Source organism: Hemitrygon akajei, chromosome 3 (genome assembly GCF_048418815.1).
Source record: "Hemitrygon akajei chromosome 3, sHemAka1.3, whole genome shotgun sequence".
NCBI lineage: Eukaryota > Metazoa > Chordata > Chondrichthyes > Myliobatiformes > Dasyatidae > Hemitrygon > Hemitrygon akajei.
In genome coordinates this window covers 36,684,871-36,699,515 of record NC_133126.1, presented here as the reverse complement: position 1 = coordinate 36,699,515, position 14,645 = coordinate 36,684,871, and the positions used below count along the sequence as shown (strand labels likewise).

The 14,645-nt window shown below is 39.5% G+C and overlaps 1 protein-coding gene across 1 annotated transcript in view; it reads left to right on the top strand.

Moving 5' to 3' along the window:
- The window catches only part of LOC140724866 (spermatogenesis-associated protein 7-like), an 82,441-nt gene that overhangs the window by 38,129 nt on the left and 29,667 nt on the right, over positions 1 to 14,645 (top strand). The window contains 2 exon segments of the mRNA XM_073039581.1: positions 5,167 to 5,630; positions 5,759 to 5,819. Coding sequence (XP_072895682.1) covers positions 5,167 to 5,630; positions 5,759 to 5,819 — 525 coding nt within the window.

Genomic DNA, 14,645 nt, shown 5'->3' with positions numbered 1-14,645 from the left:
AGATTATAGTCAATGTCGATTAATAACTCAATTTAGATGGCTGGCAAATGGTATAAAATATTTAGGTATAAGAGTTGATAATGATATAAAGAACTTATATAAATTAAATTACTTACCATTATTGAAAAAAATTCAAAAAGATCTTGATAAATGGATGGTATTACCAATAACATTAGTAGGTAGAGTAAATACCATAAAAATGAATATATTCCCTAGACTACAATACTTATTTCAATCACTACCAATACAACTACCCCAGAAGTTTTTTCAAGAGTTAAACAAATATGTGAGGAAGTTTCTTTGGAAAGGTAAGATGTCAAGAATATCATTGGAAAAATTGACATGGAAATTTGATTTAGGAGGGTTACAACTTCCAAATTTTAAGAATTATTATAAAGCAAATCAACTTAGATTTATTGCATCTTTTTTTGAGAAAGATAGACCGGCATGGATTAGAATAGAACTAGATAAAATAGGAGAAAATACACCAGAAGATTTTATATATAAATGGGAATCTAAATGGATACAGGAAAAGAAAGAATCTCCTATATTAAAACATTTGATTGACTTATGGAATAAGATAAATGATGATGAGACAAAGAAATCTTTATTAGCAAAGAGATCTTTAATTCAAAATAGACTTATTCCTTTTACAATGGATAATCAACTTTTATATAATTGGCTTCAAAAAGGGATTAGATATATAGGAGATTGTTTTGATGGAGGTATATTAATGTCATTTGATCAATTAAAGAATAAATATAAAGTATCAAACAACACTCTTTTTTGTTACTTCCAACTAAGGGCTTATTTAAGAGAAAAATTAGGTCAAACAATGTTATTGCCGAAATCTAATGAAATAGAAACTTTAATTCAAAAAGGAAAGATTAAAAAATTTATTTCTTGTATGTATAACTTGATTAAAAAACAGGCAATTAAACAAGGAGTCCATAAGTCAAGACAAAAATGGGAAAGTGACTTGAATATTAAAATTGAAGAAACAAATTGGTCAAGACTATGTCTTGATAGTATGACAAATACAATAAATGTCTGGTTAAGATTAGTGCAATATAATTTTTTACATCAATTATATATTACACCACAAAAAATAAATAAATTAAACTCAAATTTATCCGATCAGTGTTTCCGATGTAACCAAGAAATCGGTACTTTTTTACATTCTACTTGGTCTTGTTCTAAAATTCAACCTTTTTGGACAAATTTAAGAGTTTTATTGGAACAAATTATTGGAACACAACTTCCACATAATCCAATATTTTTTTGCTAGGCGATATTGAAGGGATAAAACCGAAACCCAAATTGAATAAATATCAGAAAGAATTTATAAAAATTGCACTGGCAGTAGCCAAAAAGGCTATTGCAGTTACTTGGAAATCGGATACATATTTTCTTTTATTTCTGCAATTATTTGAAAACTCAATAAAAAAAGTTTATTTAAAAAAAACTTCTGCTTTTTCATGGTTGTACAAATTGTTGAGTTTGGGAGTTTCTATTGGATGGGTCTGGGTGAGTAGCTGTGCTTTCACAGGTAGAGGTGCAATGACTGACCTTAAGGGGTGACACATAGCGTACTGAACGAGTGGCTGTTTTGGGTTGGCACAAGTTGAGTTTCTTAACTGTTGTTGGAACTCCAGTTGTTCAAGCAAGTGGAGTAAATTTCATTACACTCTTGGCTAAATGCTATTGATGGTGCAATATTTTTATGGTGTCTAGACCTGAGTAACTTGGTGTAGGATCCCCAGCCTATGACTTGCTCTTTGGCTACATTATTTATTTGCTAGTCCAGATAGATTTCTAGTCAATAATTACCCCGGTAGAATTTGAAAGTGGATGACTTGGCAATGAAAATTTAATTGCGAAAGTAATTAGTTTGCCTTGTTGCAGATGACTATTTACCTACACGTCATACAAAATAAATAAATAAATAAAAATTTAAAAAATAAATGGTAGCTACCCTTGCACATCCTGAAGACATTTGGAGTAGAGTAATCCTAGCAAAATCCAAACTAAACACTGGTGAGAAAGTATAACTTAACACTTACAAACAAGCTGGATGAACTCAGCAGGTCGGGCAGCATCAGTTGAAATGAGCAGTCAACGGATGCTGCCTGACCTGCTGAGTTCATCCAGCTTGTTTGAACGTGTTGATTTGACCACAGCATCTGCAGTGTACTTTGTGTTTACTATAACTTAACAATGATGTCTCCAATACTTTTTTTGCAAATGTTAATTTTGTGGCGTATTTAATTCCCAACCTTGCTCACTTTTTAATCACATTTCTATGATGAGTATTAGATTATATTTCTATTTGTGCCATTAATTAATCTCTCTTGCTGGATAAAGAGCCTTCAGTTTTCTATTACCATTTTCCAGGTCCTGTTACCTAACATTTTAGCTAACTGAAGGTGTGGTGACATGAGACTGCAGTTGCCATTTTCTGGAGCAAATAAACAAAGTGCTGGAGGAATTCAGCAGATCAGGCAGCATCTGTGGAAGCAGAGGGATAGTCAGTGTTCAAAATGTTACTTTCCAATAAACTCAGGTTATCATCACCCATTTCGCTAGTCTCCAATATGACTTGCTCATTTATCTTTAATTTTATAAATTTCTTCTCTTCAAAACCCTCTCCATGCAATATTAAGTTTCAAGCCTTTTCTACAGCCTTGTTTATTCAACTCACTATAAAGCATTGGTTGCAGCCCATATCCATACTTCCACAGTTCTTTCCAACTTAGATGGAAGCCACTTTGGCTCATCTATCCTGGCTCACAAAGCAATCCTGTTCTCTGCCAATTTTCCATCAACTTTCCCTAAATTCCACCACTCACCTACACAATCAGGGCAATTTTTAGTGACCAATGGACTTCCCCACCTGTATATTAATGAGATGTAGGAAGTAAATGGAGGTATTGGGGGAAGCATATGCAGTTCCTGAGAAAGCTCTAATAGCTGCACCCCTTTATCATTAGAAAGTGAAATGTGCCCCAATAGAACAAATTCAGCTTCCCTTTTACCAATATTGCTACTATTGCTTCTAATTGAAATCTATTTCTTTCACATCATCCTCTGAGCTACAAACGTTTTTCCTGATCTTAGTGACCGTATGTCAATCTGCACGTGGCTCTGAAAGTAATCCAAATATTACAATGATTTTTTAAAAAAACTATGGGCCTTAAGTGCTCATACTCCTCCAGTAGAATTTCTTTCTTTGTCCTTCATAAGTTGTTGATTCCCACGTGGACTATAACAATTAGCTCTTTCCCCTCCCTCTCTTGAATTCCTCTCCAAATCCAAGAGGATGTCCTTAACCTAGGTACAGGGCTTTTGGGACCCACACTAATGACTGCAAAGAATAGTTTTTATTCCCCTCAATAGAACAGTCCCCTATTAGCACTGTATTCATTTTCACTCCTAATTAGAGGGAGCCCCTGTATTACACTGCTGTTGTTAGTTTGCTTATTCACCCTGCAACCTCTGTTCTCATCCAGAGAGGTTGCAAGAAAATCATTCCTGTTGGACAAGTGCAAGACCTGCAGCTCTCCATCAGTGCCTTCTGGATCCCCATACCTGCCTCACTTGTAATCAAACCCTCTTGACTCTCTTGACCAATTCTACAGTGCTTCATCCCCCTTGGAACCAAATGTTCAGGTAACTATCCCTTTCAAATGTATTGCAATGTCCAAATCTCAAAACTCTACCTCATCAGTGAAAGGTGGTGCAAAGGTGTAAAATGTTTTCTGATGTTGCCCATATTTCATATTGCATTTTCGATAATGTTCCGTTTGCAGAAGCAGCGATTTTTCTGAACCTGAGATGTCCTATGTTTTAGCTTGCCTCTATCTGATGTGAAAAGTGGTTAACGTGAATCCAGTCTCATACTCCTACAAATGCGCTGTGAGAATGTTTTTTGTGTATCCTATGATTTTGCATAGAGCTTTGGGAACTTTGTTTTGCTTTCCAACCCTATTTCAGCTTAAAATCCTTCCACCCCCAGTGATAATCATTTCTAGTCAAAGCACTAAAATTAAGAAGGATTACATTTTCTTCAGCTTTGACATTATAAGTAGTTCTTATGCAAATGCAAAATGTTATTTAATAAAAACAGGAACATGCCCTAAAACCCTATCCTATCCATTATGTATAGCCTCTTTTAAGTAAATGATTGTAGAACTGGGTGTTGGGGTGGAGATACCTCTATCAAAGGAAGGGTAAGGCGCTCCTTCCCTCCACTAGCCTGCAGGTCACTTTTGGGCACGTGTAGCACCTGCTTAGCACCCCTCCCACCACCACTGATCAGGGTCATGTGAAGCCATAGGAGAAAGTGGTGGATGGTTACATGAACAGCTGGTGCATATCACAAGTCCTAGTGCCAGGCAGGCAATCTGTGAAGAGTATGGATAATGGCTATGGTCACCTGTCTTCTAGAGACACTGCCCAGAAGAAGACAGTGGCAAACCACTTGCAGTAAAATTTGCTGAGATCAGTCACGGTCATGGAAAGACAATGATTGCCCACATCATACAACACGGTACATAACAAAGGAATGCTCATAGAACTTGCTTTGCATCAGCCCTCCTTGTATATGTCCTCTCTGGTTAACCCTGTAATGAAAGGCTTCAATGAATAGATGCAAGAGACTCTGCATTTGCCAGCTTGCACTCCGTTCTCTCCGTTAACCTTCTTATTCTGGCTTCTATCCCTTCCTTTCCAGTCGATGTAAAATTCCCCTTCATAGATGCTGCCTGACTTGCTGACTTTTTCCAGCATTTTGTGTGTGTTGCTCCTTGATGAGTAGCATTGTTTACAGTGTCTATTGGCTAAGAATAGTAGCCTGGTTGACTTTCATAGCTCATATTGGAACCTTAATTCTCAATTAGTAGTTGAAATTCCTGTCAGTGAAGACATCTTCTAAATTTGCCCAACAATATTATTCCTTTAATGAATTTGTTGCCATTTGTGTTGCTATATTGTTTAAAATATTTTAAAAGCTCCACTGCATGTAACATATTTTCTCCTTATTGTTGTCCTATTCGAGAGTGCATAAGGAAGGGCCATGTATTAGAATTTTTGTTATACTTTTCTATTTGGTAAGTACTTTGTAAATAACATTTTCATATTCAGTTTTTTTTCAATTTTTGTTCACAGAATCCATCCATACTACAGCATGATGTCACCTGTTGCTTAACAAATGGTTGCATGACTCCGAACCGAACCATCGCCTCTGCTCAGGAGTTTTCAACATTATTATCCACTCCCAGAATTGATAAGGAAGCTCAGAAAATATTTACAAAATGCTACTCAGACTTGAGCCCCAGGACCTCAACATCTTCTCGGCAGCATTATAAAACTTTCCGTAGCTCCTCAGCTAGCCTTGCAAATAGCCAGCTTTACTGTAGATCATTTCAGGATGCACGCCAAAAAACATACAGTGGTGATGTTTTGGAAAAACATGCTCACTGCTTTACAAATGGACAACGATTCAGTCCACGCATTTTAAAGAAAGAAGCACAGTCTTTTCTGGCCCATTATAGGTATTACACTCCTGTGAAAAAGAAAAATCTGCCTAAAAAGAATCTAGTGACACAAGAAACACAGACTGATTTCAACAGGTACTGTGAACTCCTGCCAACAGACGGTATTTATTTCGAAAATTTTTGCTGTAGGTGGTGTAAATGGTTTTAAAATGTTTGATTGACATTAAAACTGTAGTTCATAAAGCTATTTTTGTAATTTATAGCACTCAAGATTCATCATCACTGGAGAACAAGAAAGGTTGTTCGCATTTGACGTCATCACAGGTTAGATGATAAAAAGTTTACTATTCCAGGCAAATTTAATTGCTGTAGTGAGAGACAAAATTTCACAGTGCTCAAGTGAAATGTAATATGACTAATTATTTCACACATTTGTATAAATAAATCATCAAGATACTGATAAAAATTGCTTTTGATCTTCATATTTTGAATGACATTGCAATTTTGGAAATTGAATTTTTTAAATTAAGTTTAATATTTATAAATGTTATAAGTTTTCCTAATTATCTTTTTAATAAATATCTGTTTCCATGAGTGTGAAAGACAAGGCACTGATTACCGCCTTCAGTAAAGTGCTAAGTGAATGATCTTTATCAGCCAACATCTGCATTTCGTCCATGACCTTGAGTGCCATTCTTCATCCTATTTGAATCATCCCATGTGATGTCAAAAAATAATTATGTACAGTATATTGACACAGCAAATACTCTGTTTTAAGTTAGTGTCCTAGTGCTGGGTTTCAGAACTGAACACTCCATTAATCAGGCTGTATTACCATATGGTTATTGAAATTGCACACATTTATCCTATCCACAAAGACATTGCAATGTTAATCAGCAATTACCCTCTATGACTTAACTTCATGTCGGTTCTTTGGGCTTTGAGGTAGATGATAAGTCCGATAAGGGATTTTGGAGTCTGGTACAAGTGACTGGATGTACATAATGGGATATGTGAAATGTGCGTTCTTTTTGCAATTTATTGATGGCCTCTGTATGCCCTGTTGCAGAGATTCAAGGTGCTCAGTGTCTTTTCAGAAGTTCCTTTCCTATTTTGAACAGTCACAGGTTAAGCATCTTCTGGAGTTGGTGAGGGTATTCCACTTTTTAAGGAGGCTTTGAGAGTATCATTTAAACATCTTCTGTGTCTTCTAGAAAGTCTCTTATTATAATGTAGAGTAAGGGTTTTTTTGGGATCAGATATTCTGATAGTGTAGCTTACTCACCAGAATTGATTGTGTATGATCAGAAGGTATTGATGGGGGATGTTGGCCTGGGAGAGAACTCTGACATTAGTTGACCAGTGTCGCCAATTATTTTGAAGGATTTTGCAGAGACAGCATTATAGTTCTTTAGTCTGTTGAGGTATCAACAGTACGTTGTTCATCTGTCCTAAGAGCAGAAGGATTGGACATCACTCCTTTGTTGTTTCGGTGTTCCACTGACTAAGGAACTAAATGAAAACTGTACTGGGGCACTGGAGGCTGTGGTGAATTTTACCATTGATGTTGACCTTTGCTGAGAACTGGCTCTAAGGAAGTGGAAAGTTTTTGAGGATATCAGTCTGATCTTGATTATAAGGGGTGACCTTTGTTGATTCATACAGAAGGACACCAAAAAATAAAGGTTCATGGATCATGGTTTGAATTGTAAATTAGACATGGAATGATCATGCAAGTAGAGTTCTCCAGATTATTGAAGGATTCAGCTTTCTGTAAAATCAATGAAGATCTTGTACACTGGTTAGAGCTGCTCTCTATGTATCTGTTGCTGCATTGTAATGATCTGCATTCACCCCATCTTCACATTGCCTTAAAAGTAATAGAGTTCCTCTTGTCCTTACCTACCAGCTCATGAGTCTTTGTATCCAACACATCAGTCTCCACAACTTCTGCCATCTCCAAAGGGATCCTATCAGCAAACCTTCCCCCTTCTCTCTGCTTTCCACAGGGATTGCTCCTTCCATGATTCCCTTGTTCATTCATCCTGCTCCCTCCCGGCATTTTTCCCTGTAAGTAGCCAAAGTGCTACACCTGCCTATTCACTTCCTCTCTCACTCCATTAAGGTGTCCAAACAGACAATTCCTGGTGAGGCAACACTTAACTTGCAAATTTGCTTGGATCTTTGTAATGTCTAGTGTTCCTGTTGCAGCTTCCTCTACATTGGTGAGACCCATCATAAATTGGGAGGCCACCTTGGTGAGCACATCTGTTCTATCCGCTAAAAGTGGAACTTCCTGGTGGCCAAACAATGTGATTCCCATTTCCATTCCACCTGTCAGTCCATGGCTGTCTAATGTGCCACGATGAGGCCACCCTTAGGGTGGAGAAGTGACACCTTGTTTTCCATCTGGGTAGCCTTCAACCTGATGGCATGAATATTGTTTTCTCCCTTAAAAAAAATTTCCTCCTGCTCTCCTCTTATTCTGTTCTCCACTATGGCCTTTTACCTCTTCTCACCTACCCATCACCTGCTCCTTGGTCCCTTCCTCTTTCCCTTTCTCCTATGGTTCACTGTCCTCTCCTATGAGATTCATTCCTCTTCAGCCCTTTCCTACCAACCTGGATTCAGCATCACTTTCTAGCTGTCCTCCTTCCCTACTGCCCCATCTTTTTATTCTGGCATCTTTCCCCTTCCTTTACATTCCTGAAGAACGGGTTTCACCCCGAAATGTTGATTATTTATTCATTTCTATTGATGCTGCCTGACCTGCAGAGTTCCTTCACATTTTGTGTGTTAGTGCTTATGAGAGTGCTTAAGAGTAAACCTAGCAATTATCGGCTTGTAAGTTTGACGTCAGTGGTGGGTAAATTAATGGAAAGTATTCTTTGAGATGGTATATATAATTATCTGGATAGACAGGGTTTGATTAGGAGCAGTCAACATGGATTTGTGCGTGGAAGGTTATGTTTGACATATCTTATTGGATTTTTTGAAGAGGTTACTAGGAAAGTTGATGAGGGTAAAGCAGTGGATGTTGTCTATATGGACTTCAGTAAGGCCTTTGACAAGATTCCACACGGAAGGTTAGATAGGAAGGTTCAATCGTTAGGTATTAATATTGAAGTAGTCAAATGGATTCAACAGTGACTGGATGGGAGATGCCAGAGAGTAGTGGTGGATAACTGTTTGTCAGGTTGGAGGCCAGTGACTAGTGGTGTGCCTCAGGGATCTGTACTGGGTCCAATGTTGTTTGTCATATACATTAATGATCTGGATGATGGGGTAGTAAATTGGATTAGTAAGTATGCAGATGAGACTAAGATAGGTGGCATTGTGGATAATGAAGTAGGTTTTCAAAGCTTGCAGAGAGATTTAGGCCAGTTAGAAGAGTGGGCTGAAAGATGGCAGATGGAGTTTAATGCTGATAAGTGTGAGGTGCTACAATTTGGTAGGAATAGTCAAAATTGGACATACATGGTAAATGGTAGGGCATTGAGGAATGCAGTAGAACAGAGTGATCTAGGAATAATGATGCATAGTTCCCTGAAGGTGGAATTTCATGTGGATAGCGGGTGAAGAAAGCTTTTGGTATGCTGGCCTTTATAAATCAGAGCATTGAGTATAGGAGTTGGGATGTAATATTAAAATTGTACAAGGCATTGGTGAGGCCAAATTTGGAGTGTTGTGTACAGTTCTGATCACCAAATTATAGGAAAGATGTCAACAAATTAGAGAGAGTACAGAGGAGATTTACTAGAGTGTTACCTGGGTTTCAGCACCTAAGTTACAGAGAAAGGTTGAATAAGTTAGATCTTTATTCTTTGGAGCGTAGAAGGTTGAGAGGGGAGCTGATAGAGGTATTTAAAATTATGAGGGAGATAGATAGAGTTGACATGGATAGGCTTTTTCCATTGAGAGTAGGGGAGATTCAAACGAGGACATGAGTTGAGAGTTAAGTGGCAAATGTTTAGGGGTAACATGACGGGGAACTTCTTTACTCAGAGAGTGGTAGCTGTGTGGAACGAGCTTCCAGTAGAAGTGGTAGAGGCAGGTTCGATTTTGTCATTTAAAAAATAAATTGGATAGGTATATGGACAGGAAAGGAATGGAGGGTTATGGGCTGAGTGCAGGTCAGTGGGATTAGGTGAGAGTAAGCGTTCGGCACGGACTAGAAGGGCCAAGATGGCCTGTTTCTGTGCTGTAATTGTTATATGGTTATGAAGGTCATGTCCGTTCTACCTCCAGAAGGATGAATGTTTGACTTTGGAAAGGTTGTTCAGCCCCAGGAGGAAGTAGTTGAGGAGATTTCTTATGGTCTTTCCTTTAGTACATAGCTGAGAGACCTCGCAGCAGTTAAAGTGATAAATTTCTCCCAATCTTGAAAATAATGATGACAGAGAGTCTCTGAGATCCTTTGGCTTTTTCTGCCATCTGCAGATGAGTGAGATACTGCAGATCATGAATTTTCCAAGTACTAAAGTGAATGCTGTATTAAAGAGCATTATAATCAAAATTTTATTTTTGATTCTTATTTCTTGAGATCAGAAGTAAGGCTTTTTGCTAATGCTTGCTTAAAGTTTATCTCCACAATTTTTAAAAAAAGTTATCAAAATGTCATGCTGAGGCTTTATAAGGCATTGGTAAGACCATAATTGGAGCATTGTGAGCAGATTTGAGCCCAGTGTCTGAGGATGAGCTGGCATTGGAGAGGGTCTGGAGAAGGTTTACAAGAACAATCCCAGAAATGAAAGGGTTAATGTATGAGTAGTGTTTGATAGCTCTAGGTCTGTATGTTCTAGAATTAAAAGTAGGAGGGGCGATCTCATTGAAACCTATCAAATATTGAAAAGTTAGATAGAGTGGACGTGGAGAGAATGTTTTCATTAATGGGAGAGTCTAGGGCCAGAGTGAATAGCTTCAGAACAGGAGGATGTACCTTTAGAACAGAAATGAGGATGAGTTTCTTCAGCTAGAGGGTGGTGAATCTGTGGTATTCATTGCCACTAATGGCTTTAGGGCTGTATCATTGGGTATGTTTAAAGCTGAGATTGATAAATACTTGATTAGTAAGGGCATCAAAAATTACTGGAGAAGGCAAGAACGTGGAGTTGAGAGTGCAAATAAATTGGCCATGATCAAATGGCTGAGCGGACCTGATGGGCCGAATAGTCTAATTCTGCTCCTATATCTTTTGGTCTTATACAAACCTGGCAGGGAGATGTGGCAAGTAAACCTGGTGTCCTGTCGCACTCACCTCAATAATAACCTTTGAGAGGCTTGTCAAGGATTACATCTGCAGCTTGCTACTACCCAAATTGGTTCCCCTACAATTCACCTACCGACACAATTGATCGACAGATGACGCAATAGCCACTGCTCTACATACCGTCCTTACACATCTGGAGAAGAGGGATGCTTATGTGAGAATGCTGTTCTTGGACTACAGTTCAGCATTCAACACCATAGTTCCATCCAGACTTGACAAGAAGCTCAGTGACCTTGGCCTTGACCCTGCCTTGTGCAGCTGGATCCTGGACTTCCTGTCAGATCGCCAGCAGGTTGTAAGAGTGGGCTGCCTCACCTCCAACCCTCTCAATACTCAATACCCTCAGGGCTGCATACTGTGTCCCCTCCTTTACTCCCTGTATACCCATGACTGTATCACCACCCACAGCTGCAATCTGCTAATTAAATTTGTCAGTGACACTACATTGATTGGCCTTATCTTAAACAATAACGAGGTGGCCTACAGGGAAGAAGTTATCTCTCTGACACAGTGGTGTCAAGAAAACAACCTTTCCCTCAATGTAGCAAAAGCAAAGGAGCTGGTTGTGGAGTACTGGAGGAATGGAGACAGGCTAACCCCTATTGACATCAATGGATCTGGGGTTGAGAGATTAACCAGCTTCAAGTTCCTCGGCATCCAAATCACTGAGGACCTCACATGGTCTGTACATACCAGCTGTGTGGTGAAAAAGGCCTCTTTCACCTCAGTCGGTTGAGGAAGTTTGGTATGGGCCCCCAAATCCTAAGAACTTTCTACAGGGGCACAATTGAGAGCATCCTGACTGGCTGTATCACTGCCTGGTGTGGGAACTGTACCTCCCTTAACTGCAGGACTCTGCAGAGAGTGGTGCGGACAGCCTAGCACATCTGCAGTTGTGAACTTCCCATGATTCAGGACATTTACAAGGACAGGTGTGTAAAAAGTCCTCATAGCATCATTGGGGACCCAAGTCATTCCAACCACAATCTATTCCAGCTGCTACTATCCGGGAAGCTGTACTGCAGCATAAAAGCTAGGACCAACAGCCTCCGGAATTGCTTCTTCCACCAGGCCATCAGACTGATGAACTCACGGTGATTTGAGTGTACTCTATGTTACATTGACTGTTCTATTTATTATAAATTAGTATGATTGCACATGGCACATTTAGATGGAGACGTAAAATAAAGATTTTTACTACTGGTGTATGTGAGGGATATAAGAAATAAAGTCCTTTGTATCAACCAAACAACCACCTGTAAAAACAGAGCATTACCAATTTTCATATCTGTAAGATTCATCACTGAATCTCTCATCAAAGGTGCTGATCCTTTAATGAATGATCAATTAGAAAGATGATACTAATCAGAAATAACCTGTATAGTGTTGCCAAAGACAGATGTTGTTTGACCAATCTGAAGGAATTTTTAAAGAGGTTACAAAATGTACTCTGATGATGAGAGTTCAGTACTTAAGTAAGGCCTCAGACAAGGTCCCACATGGAGATTAGTCGAGAAGGTTAGGCACCATAGGATCCAGGTCAAGTTAGTAAATTCAATCCAAACTTGGATTAGCAATAGGAGGCAAAAAGTGTTGGTAGAGGGTTGATTTTGTGATGCCTGTGACGAGTGGTGCTCCGTCGGGATTTAGGCCGGAATTGAATGATTTGGATATGGATGTAGGAGGCATGATCAGTAGGTATGATAGGAGTAGTTGGCTGTATGTAAGGAGTCTTAGACTACAGGGTGATAGTGACATGTTAGTGAAATGGGCTGAGAAATTGTAGATTGGGATATAAAAGTAAGGTGTTGCATTTTGGGTATAGTAATGACACTAAGACATATACCTTGAATGGAGGTTGAACCGTTCATTTCTCTTTGTCAGCCAAGGTCTCCTATCTCCCACCTAAGCCCTTCTCACTGCTACCATTACGCAGATAGAGCAGGAGCCAAGTTCAGAAGTAGTTGTTGCTCTGCAGCCATTGGGCTCCTGGGCCAGCTTCACTTGGCGCAGAACAGACTCTTCAGCTGTGGCCTGTAGCCATTGGGTTTCTGGAAGGTTTCCCTCACCTCAATACTGAACTGACTCTGCAGCTTGTAGCCATCGTGCTCCTGGACTGGCTGCACTCACCTCAGCACTGAACTGGCTCTGTTTCTGGACCTATTTAGGGAACTCTGCAGTTCATGGTCTATGTATTATTTGTTTACTTTTTTATTGTTTGCACAACTTGTTCTTTTTTTTTGCACATTGGATGTTTTCCAATTGTTTTTGTGGATTCTATTGTATTTCTTTGTTTTGTGGTTTTCTACAAGAAGATGAATCTCAAGATTGGATATGGCTTTGTCAAAGGCAGGTTGTGCCTTACGAGCCTGATTGAACTTTTTGAGGATGTGACTAAACACATTGATGTAGGTAGAGCAGTAGATGTAGTGTATATGAATTTCAGCAAGACATTTGATAAGGTACCCCATGCAAGGATTATTGAGAAAGTAAGAAGGCATGGGATCCAAGGGGACATTGCTTTGTGGATCCAGAACTGGCTTGCCCACTGAAGGCAAAGAGTGGTTTTAGACGGGTCATATTCTGCATGGAGATCAGAAACAGTGGTGTGCCTCAGGGATCTGTTCTGGGACCCTTACTCTTCATGATTTTTATAAGTGACCTGGATGAGGAAGTGGAGGGATGAGTTAGTAAGTTTGCTGATGGCACAAAGGTTGGGGGTGTTGTGGACATTGATAGGATGCAAAACGGGGCTGAGAAGTGGCTCATGTAGTTCAGCCTAGATAAGTGTGAGGTGGTTCATTTTAGTAGGTCAAATATGATGGCAGAATATAGTATTAATGGTAAGACTTTTGGCAGTGTGGAGGATCAGAGGGATCTTGGGGTCCGAGTCCGTAGGGCACCCAAGGCTGCTGTGCAGGTTGACTCTGTGGTTAAAAAAGCATATGGTGCATTGGCCCTCATCAATCGTTGGATTCAGTTTAGGAGCTGAGAGGTAATGTTGCAGCTACATAGGACCCTGGTCAGACCCCACTTGGAGTACTGTGCTCAGCTCCGGTCGCCTCACTACAGGTAGGATATGGAAAACATAGAAAGGATGCAGAGGAGATTTACAAGAATGTTGCTTGGATTGGGGAGCATGCCTTATGAGAATAGGTTGAGTGAACTTGGCCTTTTCTCCTTGGAGCAACAGAGGATGAGAGGTGACCTGATAGAGGTGTATAAGATGATGAGAGGCATTGATAGTGTGGATAGTCAGAGACTTTTTCCCAGGACTGAAATGGCTAGCATGGGAGGGCACAGTTTTAAGGTGAGTGAAAGTAGGTACAGAGGAGATGTCAGGGGTAAGTTTTTTACGCAGAGAGTGGTGAGTGCATGGAATGGGCTGCCAGCAACAGTGGTAGAGGAGGGTACGATATAGGGTCTTTTTAAGACACTCTTGGATAGGTACATGGAGCTTAGAAAAATAGAGGGCTCTGGGTAAACCTAGGTAATTTCTAAGGTAAGGACGTGTTCAGCAGAGCTTTGTGGGCCGAATGGCTTGTATTGTGCTGTAGGTTTTCTACTTTTCTATCTATGGTATATGTACGTCGATAATAAATGTATTCTGAATTTTGGTAGGGTTCTAAGGATTTGAGGAATAATGTTCAAGTTCAAAAATCCTTAAAAGTAGCTGTGCACATAAATAAACATGGTTTTGAAAACAAATGGATACAGCCATAAGAGCAGGGAGGTTGCGATCCAATTCTATAAAACATTGGAAAGAGCTCAGCTGGAGTATAGCATGTGGTTCTGGGCTCTGGACTATAGGGAAGATGTGACAGTGCTGGAAAGACATAAAAGAGGTTTACCAGGATTTTGCTGAGGATAGAGATTTCAAA